The 12,368-nt window shown below is 40.9% G+C and overlaps 1 protein-coding gene across 2 annotated transcripts in view; it reads left to right on the top strand.

The window, feature by feature from the left end:
* ARVCF (armadillo repeat gene deleted in velocardiofacial syndrome) overlaps positions 1-12,349 on the top strand; it is a 169,037-nt gene extending 156,688 nt beyond the window's left edge. Inside the window, exons 13-17 of one of the 2 annotated variants that reach the window (XM_010581676.1) lie at positions 235-325; positions 1,537-1,590; positions 6,940-7,031; positions 9,131-9,244; positions 10,662-12,349. In XM_010581676.1, coding sequence (XP_010579978.1) covers positions 235-325; positions 1,537-1,590; positions 6,940-7,031; positions 9,131-9,232 — 339 coding nt within the window. In that variant the 3' untranslated portion in view covers positions 9,233-9,244; positions 10,662-12,349. The remainder of the gene's footprint in view (positions 1-234; positions 326-1,536; positions 1,591-6,939; positions 7,032-9,130; positions 9,245-10,661) is intronic. The other variant, XM_010581675.1, reaches the window with a different exon arrangement.
* The last annotated feature ends 19 nt before the right edge of the window (positions 12,350-12,368 follow it).

Genomic DNA, 12,368 nt, shown 5'->3' with positions numbered 1-12,368 from the left:
TTCCTTGTGAAAAGGTTGAGCTTCTTTCACAGACCAACAATGCTGCCATTTAGATAACAGGAAAAATATTCCATCAACAAATATGAAAATAAAAAATACTCCAGTGTCATATTATCAATAGAAGGGAGGCTTAGCAGCATTCTGTGATCTCTCTCCATACTGTTGGTTTCTTTATTTTTCGTGTTCAATTTCCCTGAGTAGCAGTTTCGTATTTGTGTGATTTTTGCCTTGTAGTCTGTTTCTGCAACTCCAAAGGGTTCCAAAGGTATTGCTGGCAGGTCTGGCTATGACGACAGCACTTTGCCTCTGGTGGATAAAAGTCAAGGTCAGTTCTGCTCTTTATCACTTTTTCTATTGTGCTTTGCTTGCTTGTTTTCTGGATTTGCCACATCTGCGTTATGGGAGTGATAGGGCCAGGAGTGAGTGGGTAAAAACGTACTATTTAGGTGGTACTTTTTACCTCACAGTTCCGAAAAGATCAATCCTATTAGCCGGATATGGATAGTATTCCTTCCCTTGTGAAATGTACACTACTGATTTTGTTTTCTCAACTTGTATGCAAAATAATCAGTTTAATCTTCCTCAGCGAATTTGGGATAGACATGAGTTGGAACTTTGAGAGAGGAGAACAGCCTTGTTTGACGATGTTATATATTAATAAATCTAGCCTTCAGCCAGGTAGTGGGCTTGGCCTTACCCCTACTTAGTACTGGAGTCTTTTTCTTTCTAAATAAATGTGCCTGTTTTGGCAGTGCTTCTTTATCTACTGTGTGGTTTTTTTCATTGGAGATGGTTTATCCAAACGCTAGCTAAACCTTTCTGTGCTTGTTCATCAGGCCTGATGCAGCCATACCGACACTGGTGTAGCTCCAGCTTTAGTTTCGTTATGATTGCTTTGTCTCTGAATCTGGTTCTGCTTTCTAACACTCGGATGTCAAAATTTCTTTTCAGAAATCTTTAGTCTCCTACAGCAGTTTGCAATGTTGCACTTTACCTCGTTTAACTGCAGATTACTGCAGAAAAGAGAGCCCCACACTGCCTTGCCTGTTTCCACCTTCCCTGTCTTTGATCAAATCTGGCAGATTATGCAGACGCAGGATGACTCGGGCCAGTTTGCTGATCTGACAATAAACTTATTGTTTTCTTTGTGGGTTAGCTTTCTGCTCAGCAGGCCACTAGATTGGATTGTGTGCCATGTGAAGCTGCACCCTCACTTATTTTCTTTCTCCTCTCTTCTGGAGAGACTAGAGAGAAGCGGCAGGTAGTCCAAAGCAGAACTGCATTTTCTGTTATCACTTGGAGAGAGGGAGTTCTATATTACAGTGCCAGAGCAGAAAATGCAAGAATTACACGTGCTCTCTGGAGAGCTGAAATCAAACTTCCCTTTCTGAATGGGTAACAGTTGAATAGTTTGGGGTTTTTTTACAATAGTCTCTGCGTTTAGTACTTCACGGACCTCTCTGGTCCTGTGACTAATTTAAAGGTGTTGAGAAAAGCAAATGTAACTCAAGTAACTTCAATGTTTCTGTTTTATAGATAACGAGAAGGCTGGGAGTCGTGATATGATACCTATGGATGAACTTGGCCCAGGTAAATTCAGTCATAGATCAAACCCTCTGTCTGTTTCAATAGAGCACGCTGTCACTCCCAGGAAAGTTCAACTATTTCTCTAGGTGATATTCTTTCAGATGGATAAAGCTGACATTTAAAAACAGAACATTACCTTACAAAAGATTGGTCTTTTTTTCTTTTCTCCTGGCTTTTTTTTCTTTTAAATACATGTAGAGTGTACACACCAATTTCTCAACTACTTTCAGCATATAATGGAGATACACTGACCTAGCTTTCATTCTAGTTTCTGGCCCTTCAGGCAGCTGCATTCCCTATTACAAATCTGGAAGTCTGGGGACTCAGAAGGATTAAAAAATGTTGAAAATTTACTTCAGTGTAACACTTGTGTTTAAATCCATTCTGCCTTTGTTTTCTGTAGGTAACACCAAAAATAAGTTAGTATGTATGATATTCCTGGCTCCACCTTTCATTTACCTGCATCTACCCAGGCCTGGCTTTTCCTATAGACTGAGAATAGCCACTTACTGTCAATGGAGTGCTTTGAGATTGATAAGCTCTGTAATTTAAGACTTCTAGAGGGTTTTTTTCTTTAGTGAGGTAGATAAAGGTGCTGTGTGTTCTCTTGGGAAATTGCTTGACTTCTTCAGGTTGATGTTATTTTTATTTAAATACCTACATTAATGCCTCCAAATCAATCAGTTTCATATACTGCTATTTGTGATTGTAGCTGAAAAAATAGCAAGTTAGAACCAAGCTGAAAGCCAAGAATGTTCAGAAGTTAAAATAACAGGTATATATTACCTTTCATATTCTTAGAAAAATGACATGCCACCTGCCATGAATCAACTGTCCATATGTATTTTGCCTAAGGGAACACCGAAACATTTGTTCTCACAATGGAAGAAAATAACTTCAGAGAAGATTGCCTGGCAGGATAGCTGTGTGCTAGCAGGTGCTGCAGTATGGGCAGTGCTGATTGTTTATGGTCTCAATATTAATTGTTGCCTTATGCTTTCAGGAGTTACTGGTACAGCTCTGAGTACAAAATTAAATGCAAATTAGCAGCATGTGTACAACATCAGGCAGATTCTCTGGGCTGTTCTGTTCTCCAGTCTTTTTATCACTATTAGAAAATGAAATCTGTGAAGTTTTCTTGACCCCAGCTCTTGAGTGCTTTTTAACTCCAATTTGACTATGACTTTGTGTTGTTTCGTATGTCAACTGAGAAGAGACTAAATTAATTTATCCAGTTTACTATCCTTAATTGCAAGGAACTGAAATATCAACTCTCTTTCCTTCAGGCTCTTCCAAATGCTGTATGTTTTTTGTCTTATGGGCATACTCACATGAGGATTTGCTCTAGACTATATTTTCTGATTTTAACTTCATTGTGGACTGTTGTATTGTGGAGTTTTTGTTCTTTTCCCACTCTGGAGTGAACTGGCAGATACAAGGAGCAGAACATCAACATGCAGTCCTCTGGGTTTGTACCTCCAGTAAGGAGTTTGGTTGTATCCCCACATAATCCACACCAGTCTACGTTGAGCCTCCAGGAGAGACTGACCTCACTTACATTTGCAAAGACAATGCATGACAGAGTACCAGACAGAGTTATACGGCATCCCAGCTTATCTATTTATTTCTTTTTACTGCAGAAAGTCCTGTGCCCTGGTTTCAGTTGTGTGTTTTTCCCTTGCCTTCCTCTCTTTCTGATTTCACTTGCCCTAACATCTTCCTATTTTATATTCACTGTCTTCTAAAGAATTCTCATCTGTCTCCAGCGTTATGTTGTCCATTTCATTTAATTCAGATGCTTCCAGGTTGCATAGTTATCTTTCTGCTGTACTGCTTCGGTACTGAACCGTAATTGCCTCAAACATGTTAGAGTGTGCCAGTGCAGAACTCGGTGAATTTCCTTGTCATGCCCATGTTAGAGGTTCCCATCCATTCAGCCAGGTCCTTCCAGCCCAGAGTGTTTATCCTGCTCCCCTGCCAGTGTACAAGACTGCTTCTTCCAGAACATCACTGCCTGTTTGCTGCTCATCTGTTGCCTCTTTGTATCAGAGTTAAGCTGTCTTGGTGCCGGGGCCTTTACTGTTAACCCATGTTGACTCTTTTTCAAGATCGCTAAAAGAAAATTGCTATTGGTATCTCAGCTTGTTTGCTAATGCTGTGGGGGTCATCCTCTGTAAAGGAAATTAATTGACTGTCAGTGTGGCTAGGGAGGCAGAAAGATACATTCCCCATCAGCTGGCAGTACTAGACCAGTCAGGTTCCTGTTGTCTGGAGCAATAGAAAGGCCTGGGTAGAGCGTGGATGTCCTGGGAGATGGAAGAAAACATGTTTTATGAGTTACTGTGGGATGCGCTTGACAGCCCAGTGCAGAGATAGCTCAGGTCTGTCAGACTTCATCAGCTCCAGACAAGTGGCTCTGCACCGAGTAATCTGAAGATCATCAATGCTTGTTGTCACGGTGCTGCCTGAGGGTGGCTGTGACCCTGAGCTGTCTGTAGAAGCAGCAGAACTGTGATCCTTGAGGCTGTATGCCAAATTTGTGAGTTCTCTAAAACTGTACCTGTGCCTCAATTAACCTACAGCCAGTCAGACAAGAGCATCTGTGAGCTGGGAATTGTTCAGACTAGAGACAAATAGTTCAGATGCCCCTGTCCTGTGGGCCCATCTTCAGGCATAACTTTTCCTTTCTCCTCCTCCTCCTTTCTGATGGGTCCAGAGATTTGATCTTTATAAGATGAGAGCTGCGTGAGGGCACAACTGGACAGACAGTGAGCAGGCATTTGGTCCTGTAATGTGTGAGGACATAAAAATGTTGCTGCAGAGCGAATGGGAGATACTCGGTGAAGCAATACAGAAGACAACAAGCAGAAAGTTGAGAGGGAGGAATAAACAAGCCAAAAATGGAATGTGCCTCTGTTGACCGAAGTAACTTTTGTCTCTACGTTGGATTGTATTAGAATAATGCATTTATACCTTGGAACAGTAAGATCTGCAAGATCTGTGTAGGTCTCCTTTATGCCACAGAAACAGAGTTAATTTTGATCACTTTTTACAATGAACGTGAAACGTGGGAGAAGCAGTACTTTCTAATTTCTTTGGAGATCTGTGGCTCGTGGGGCACTGACGTATTACTTCTCTGATGCAGACTCCTTCAAGATATTTCTCATTTTTAGATCAAATCATGAACTTCTTATCTCTGCTGCTGCTCATCTTGACAGAGTCATAGCACAGCGTGTGGTTTTTAGAAACACATAATCCATTAGTGCTGATGTGTGTGGCACTGTTAGCCTGCAGACCACACAAGAGTGGGCTGACAGTATGAATTGCAAAATATGTTGGAGCTTAGATATGAAGAACAAAGTTCTTGACTGTTCTTCATTGTTAGATTACTGCCACTGTGCAAAAGCTTGATCTTCCTGTTGCTGCTGTCCTGGCTAAGCATGTTTTTTTAATTTTTTAGTAGTATTAAAGATCTGTTGTGCTTTTAATTTTTTGTGATTACAGTCCTTACTTCTGACCTTGCTCCCTGGAAAGTATCATAGTTGCCATACTTCACTTAGTAGCTGTTGCTTTCTGGGCGTAGGTTAAAGGTTTCCTTTGTACCTTAGCAATTCTTTTAAAAAATATTTGTGGATCACCCATGATAATGGCACTACAGAAATGCAAAGTGATCCATTACATCATTGTGAGTATAATTAATATTAGATTGTAAAAAGCTACTGCTTAGTTGTTTGATTTTTTTGGGGGGGGGGGGGTCGGTATGTTTCCATCATTTAAATACATACCTATGTAAACTATTTACTTCTAAATAAATGACGAATCTTTAGATTAGGATATGACTTACTAGCAGTATTCATGCCTGTCATTTGAAAGAGAATTATTGGTCATGTGTTCCTCCACAAATGCTGGCTGGGTAGCTGGATGCAGCTGGTAGGCTTTAAGTTTTTTTTTTTTCTTTTTTGTTTGAAAGGAATAGCCAAGAATGTTAGGCATCTTCATTGTCAACAAATAATTGTAAGTAAAGCTCTGTGTGACAATTATTTTCATGCTTCAAGATCTGTGTACTACATGTACAACTCCAAAATTCTTCAGGTATTTTTAGGCAGCATGGTTAAATGATCTGTTACTATCCATGATGTCATAAACATACACTACTTCAGGTGCTTGTTGCAGGTCTGTGTGCTCTTTGATTCATGTGATATAAAGGAAAACTACAGCTCTTAAAACTAACCTGTCAGTGGCCAGCATAAACATCATTTAGGGCCCTGCCCTGCGACTGCGTTTGGTACAAGTCTCTCTAGCTGTGTGTGTTTTTGTTACGTGGGCAAACAGTGCCTCTTTTATGCCATGGGAACCGCACAAAAAATATGACTGACTTGACCTGTTGCAGGCAAGTAATAAACCAAGAGAGGAGCATTTTGATAGTTTATGTAAAACCTTTTTGTGGTATTCTAAGAACCCAGTTTGACAGGACATGAAAACATTAATGATCCATCAATTACATAGGGAAAAACAAAAGCCTACAGAGAGCTATAAATTTGAGTGTCATTTACTCCAGATCACAATGCTGCCAAAACAGAGCAGGAGAGGATCTATTTGTCACTGATAATGAGGGAAATTTGATGCATCAGGAAAATAAATTAAGATTTGCATTGGCTGACAATGATTCAAAGTAAAGGTTCTGAAATAATTAGAGGCATTTTCTTATAAAACCCTCTCACACTTTTCTTCCTTGTATTCATCTTGGTTTCATATTGTTTCTTAGTTGTCAGGAGAAAAAGCACCAAGAGGTGCTACTTTGTAATGAAAGACAGTCCAAGCACAGCAGGGTTTGCATCAAGATTTCTTCCAACTCAACAAGCCCTTTTTCTCAGTGCTCTGAAGGGGATTCTTCCAAATTATTGTCATGTCCTGCTAGTAGTCAGGCTCAGCAAGAGTGGGAACATGCTGCAGAGCATTCAGAGAATGAACACAGCCAATTAATCAGGCTGCTAAGCAAGGAACACAAGCTTTGGGCTGAATTTGAAGCTCATTAGCCACAGGGCGTGAGATGACAACTTGCTGCTTTCCTTGGGCACGCTAAAAAGTGCAGCAGGCTGGGATGAAAACAGTGCTGCTAGCTAATGAGTGCCAGCATCTGGCAGTGATATAAAAAGAGGGCTTTTCTGTTTTGTTTTAAGCTGGTAAAAATGAAATTTCAGAGCTGGAGCACATGTGAAAAGCAGGCTGCCAGCATCTTTGGGTTCTGATGGTTTATATTCCTGTTTCTTTGCTGAAGAATTCTGCTTGCATCAGCTCCGTTCCTGCTCTTATTTGTGCTTCATGCCTGACTGTCATGTTATTTCTCCTCAGATGGGTACTCCACCATCGATCACCGGGACAAGGAGCGCAAATACAAGACCAGTGATAACACAGGGGATGCCTCGGAGAAAGAACCTTTAAAAGTGAGCTTCCTCTTAATGCTGAATGCTAGTTAATGCCTTTAAAAGAAAGGAAGCCTGGTGTCCTCAGCATGAAATATGTTACAGGGGGCTGTTAAGGGCTGGAGTTTTTTGGTGGTGGGTTTGGGTTTTTTTTTCCCCCAGATGAAGGCACTATTTTGTAACTTAGCACTTGGCTAACTAGAAACAAAAACAAAATGCTGTTTTCCAGTGCAGGAGCAAGTGCAGGCAATCACTGTATTCTTGTAAATGGGGAGGTTGTAAAAATAGGAAGTGTTTGTTCTGTCACCCTTGTCCAGGCAGTATTCCCTATCCATAAAGTGTATAACTGTGCTCAGCCTTTGTTCTGAAAATAGTCGCTTCAAACTGTCACGCAGCTTTATTGTTTTCACCATGAGAAGTAGGTGTGATCTTGTGAGTCTGTGTACAGCAGCAGGGTGAACAGTATTTGTTTCTGCAACACTCATTCACAGTCCTGATGGTGGACTATGGGCATGGGCCAAGGAGATGGAGAGGAAGGGAGAGACATGCATAGTTACATATGTGCCTTCTAAAAACAAATATAGACAACTTCCTAATTTAAAAAAAAAAAAATCTTAATTAACAAAGCTCTTTGTATTGTGGGTTGTGTGCAAATGTGGCTTAGTAGGCTCTGTGTAATTTCTGTTGCATTGCTGTACCTTTTCAGCAGACCTTTTAAAAAGTTGATTAATGTGGTGGCCATCAGTTCTACCTCGCCTCAAAATAAGTTTGTGTTTTCCCTGGGGAAGTAATTTCAAGGAGGAAGGGGAGGAAGAGGAGGATTCATTGAAACAAGTCAGTGGTAGGAAACACTATTGTTCGTCTGCAGAAGGCTGTCCTTAATAACCTTCAGCATGTTCCTGGTAGTATCAGAAAATCCAGGTGATTCATGTTGAGTGGAAACAATTAAACTTCAGTCAATTGAAAGGAAAACCCACTATTATTGAACAAGGGAAATAAAAATGTGATTTGGAGAAAAATACTTCTGTAGATCATGACTTGGGAAGATGTCCTGCTGCATCAGTCTGCCTGTATTAACTTGCCTGGTCATGCATTTCTTGCTGTCTTTTGCCTTTCCCTGAAGGTATACCCTGGAGAATGGTTTCAATCCAGCTGGACCTTTTTTTAAGCACAGATCACTCTCTTCAGTTTGCCAGTTCTGGGTGTGGCTGCACCCTCTTGGAGGCTGCCCAGCTAGACTTTCTGGCAGAGGTGGTTGTGCTTCTTCATCTGTTTTTGGAACTGATAAAACTGAGCTGATTACTGAAGTCATGCAGTGTGATCCCCTGCTCCAATGTGGCAAGAGATGGCCCTGCTTGAAACAGAGTCAACGAAATAAACTTTCTAGTTCCCTCATCACAGTTCTAATATGTTTTGCAAGGATGCAGTGGGAATGGAGCCGCTAAGTGACATAAGAATGTTGATCAATAGGAGCTTGACAGAAAATGTCTTTCTAAGGAAAATAGACTAAGGCAGGAAAGAACAAAACAGTTGTTATTTTTGCCATTCAAAATTCATTAAAGTGGTCCAATACAACCCTAAAAATCACATCAAGCAGTCCAAACTCCAGTGTATGTCTGAAGTGAAGCACAACCTAGAGTTCAGTGAGTTAGCTGCTTTGCTTTCATGAGAAAAAGAGAGAAAACATTTCACTCCACAATGTGTCTTCTAAGGTCTGTGCTGCGTCTTGGTTTTCAGGACAGAGGGTAACCTGAATTCAGCCTGCTGTACACATCAAACATATGCACTGCCATGCCCTCAGTTGAGCAGAGCTGAGTAGCTGCTACTCATCCCTCTCACTATGCTGTGAAACAAATATATCTGTGGGGTCTTCTGGCTTGTGAATTGTTTGATAACCATGGCTCTGAGGCTCAAGAGAGGCTGAAAATTGTGAATAATGATGGCAGGGAAGTGCAGCCTTTTGGCTGTTACAGATGCTTTTGTCAGTATTGTGCCTTTGCTGATCTTGTTTCTTTCTCTATCACTAATTTTCCCTTGTGCTCCTTCAAGCTGACTTGTTTGGTGGTTTTGTTTGATTAATCCGCTCTGTTTTGCCTTTAACTCCTCACCCTGTGCTGCAGAATGACACAAATAGGAAAAACATTAACAGGAGTAACAGGGCTTCGGTGAATCTGGTGGATGCCCGTGACATTAAACCCCAGCCTGTTGACTCCTGGGTCTAATTTGCATGCATGGTAGGTCCTTTTAATGGTAATTGGTGTTAGTGATTAACTTGTCTCCTGCATGATCTGTATCACTGTGGAATCTGTTCAAGGCTAACTGCTAACTGGGTCCTTTCAGACAAATGAAAATGCATTTGAAAAAAAGTGGTGCTTGTATTATTCAGTGTATCTTTAATGAAATGTAATCAAACACCATTGTTTGATTAAAAAACAACCTGTCAAATAACCAGACAGAAAATTAATATCATGAATGATTGGTTGTCAGCTGAGATGTGAAAGATTTCTGCTGTTAGGCCATGGGAATGAATTTGAATAGTATGTTCCTGCTTCCAACCATTCTTTTCCCCTCTATGCTCATTATAAGGATTAGCCTGAGACTTAAGGAAAAGCATACCCTTGACTATTTATGGATGTCCCTTGAGGTTCCCATGAATTACACAGCCCTGCCCATCTGCAGGAAAGCTGCTGGCTGTACACAAGTTACTTTGCAAGGAGAGATGATTTTGGTTACACAATAAACATTGACCCACAACTCTCACTTCTCAGTTCCTTTTTTTTTTTCTGTTGTTAAAGAAAGGTGCCTTTTTGTTGCTCTCTAGTTCTCTGCCTTTGCCATGTGCCAAGTTCCTCAGTAATGTCACTGGCCTTTCTTTGCTCCTGCCACTGCTAATCTGTTTCCTGCTGTCTTGCAAGACAGCCCTCTACCTCGGTTATACCTTCTGGCACTCCATCAGATGTGATGCTACGTTTTGAACAGCAGGTTTTGTGCCCCTGGCTATGACTAAAGGAAAGTCTTAGTGACTATTGTGAAGGCACTGGGCAACTTTCCCATCAGAGTGGGCAATAGGCCTTTAAGGCCCAAGTTCCGAAACATCATTTGCTCCCATAATTTTACATGGAAAACACTTGCATTAGTGGGAGAGAAAACTCCAGTACTTTTTTTTTTGGGGGGGGGGGGATTGGTTTTTTTTCCACCCTCCTCCTTCATTTAAGAGTCTAGTATAAGTGCTAAGTGTTTACAGATTGTTTCTGTTCCTGGGTTGGAAGCACCTCCCCAGAGCAGTCTTTCAGCACTGCCAGGTACTCTTATATAGCCATGGAGCAGACCCTGGCACCATTGGCTTCCCACAGCTGGTGAGCGCTGCGTGGTCAGCCTTCTTGGCCCAGCCAAAGGGCAGGGATAAACATATGTGCGTAGTGCCCATATGCTTCACTCCTGCACTCTTCCTCTGAGCAGTGAAGGCTTACAGGTGGGGTACAGACTTTGAAAAATGTGGTCCGCGCTTGTTTTCTCCCAGTCATACCCTTCAAGGAACCCACATATTGGGGATAGGTTGGCGTTTCCAGTCACTGTCCTACCACTGGGTGATGGAGATCACCGAGGTCATGTTACTTGCTGCTATTAATCAGTTTTGACTTTATTTTGCAGGGCTAGAGTCCAACCACTTTTTTTTTAATTGAGGGGGAGAAACAAACATTGAATCGACACAGAGGATCTCATCAGTCACCACTGCCATTCAGATTTGGAGGGCGCTGCATCATTGACCAGGCTGCAGATTCTAGGAGGATGTGGGGAGAAAACACAACTGACTGCCATTGCCAACCCTGGAGCACCATGCCTTACAGAGAGACAATTTGCTTTTTAACTCAGTTACATTCCCACCAGAAGTAGCCACCACCTCCCCCTCCCTCCCACTCCTGCAAGAAGAAAGCAAGCAAGAAAAGAGAATCCAAGCTTCTATCTAGCTGGCCGCATGTTCTTAGGTGACTCTTACGTGTGAATGGTGCCAAGTATCAGAAGTGAAGGTTATGCGGCAGCAAAGAAGACAGCTTCACAAGGGAAAGAGAAACTGCAGAATATTTGAAATAATATCGTAGGTGTAGCCATGAAGATAATAGCACTTTTCTGGTTTGGGGCTCATTGTTTTGTTTTTTGTTTTGGGGGATGTCTTTTGAACTGTGAATCTAACATTTTTAAAGGCTTTTGAAAAATGTTTAGGTTTTCTTTATTATTTTCACAGAAAGTGCAGGAATGTTGAGTGGGGTTTTTGGATTTCAATGAAGGGAGAAAATGCAGAACAAAAACGATTAAATGCTGGTCAAATGAACTGGAGAGTGGATGACAAAATTGATGCGAGCTGTATAATCTGCTTTTAGAGTAAGCTATATCAATCACAGTGCTATATTATCATTATAATCTGGTGTACAATACTTCTGCCTTTTGAATTCTGTAATGGCTGTTTTTATTTCCAGATATTGAAAAGCAGTTTATTGAAGATTTCAGTGTCCCTGGTTCAGAAATCTATGCTGAGAAATGGAGTTGGCTGGCTTTTTATTTTCTTGTTCTCAAAGATTGCAATAAGGAGCTTTTACATTTTAAATGTACCAGTGTTGCATTGATGATGATTAACAATTTCTTTTGCCATAGCTGTTAACACATTGGAAAAAAAATAGGAGCTTTTTCGTAGGATGTCTTATTTTGAACACACTATAAATTTTAGATGGGTCTGTCACTTATATTTGATGGTAGATTTATCACTGTTGGATCCATGTTTGCTTTGGGCTATAGATCCTGATGAAAAATGCCACAAAGGGAACTGGTTTGGCATTTTTTAAATCATCATCATGATTTCTGTGTTCCTTTGGTTTTATTTTGAGATTACATATTTCATTTGGTGTGAAAATCACCCATGTGCAACGGTTCTCCTCTAAGATGCCAAGGCCTGCTTTGTGTAAGGGGGAATTTTTACCTCATGAGAACATACTCTGCATATATGGTATCTGGTAATGCCATGAACTAAATGACTTCAGATCACTGATTTTCTCCAGGCATTGGTCAAGGGAGGGCAGCAGATGAGAATAGGAAGCAAATGTGTCACTAGTAGCATCAGTGGACTTTTGCTGATTTTATTTGGTTGCCACTGTTCTTTGATTGCCATGCTTAGTTTTAAACAAGCTCCTAAAAACGGTGTGACTGGAAAGCACATTTTGAATCTAGCAAACATCATTTGCAGTTTTCAGTGCCTGCCGTTTCCTTTGTAATTAAAAAGGGGAAATATCCAACAACCTCACCTCCCCCAAAATATTACTGTAATAGTAAACATCTAAAATTTTTGTAAAAAAAAAATTTAAAACT

Source organism: Haliaeetus leucocephalus, unplaced genomic scaffold (assembly GCF_000737465.1).
Source record: "Haliaeetus leucocephalus isolate CR32 unplaced genomic scaffold, Haliaeetus_leucocephalus-4.0 Scaffold802, whole genome shotgun sequence".
Taxonomy (NCBI): domain Eukaryota; kingdom Metazoa; phylum Chordata; class Aves; order Accipitriformes; family Accipitridae; genus Haliaeetus; species Haliaeetus leucocephalus.
This window is presented reverse-complemented; position numbering and strand designations above follow the sequence as displayed.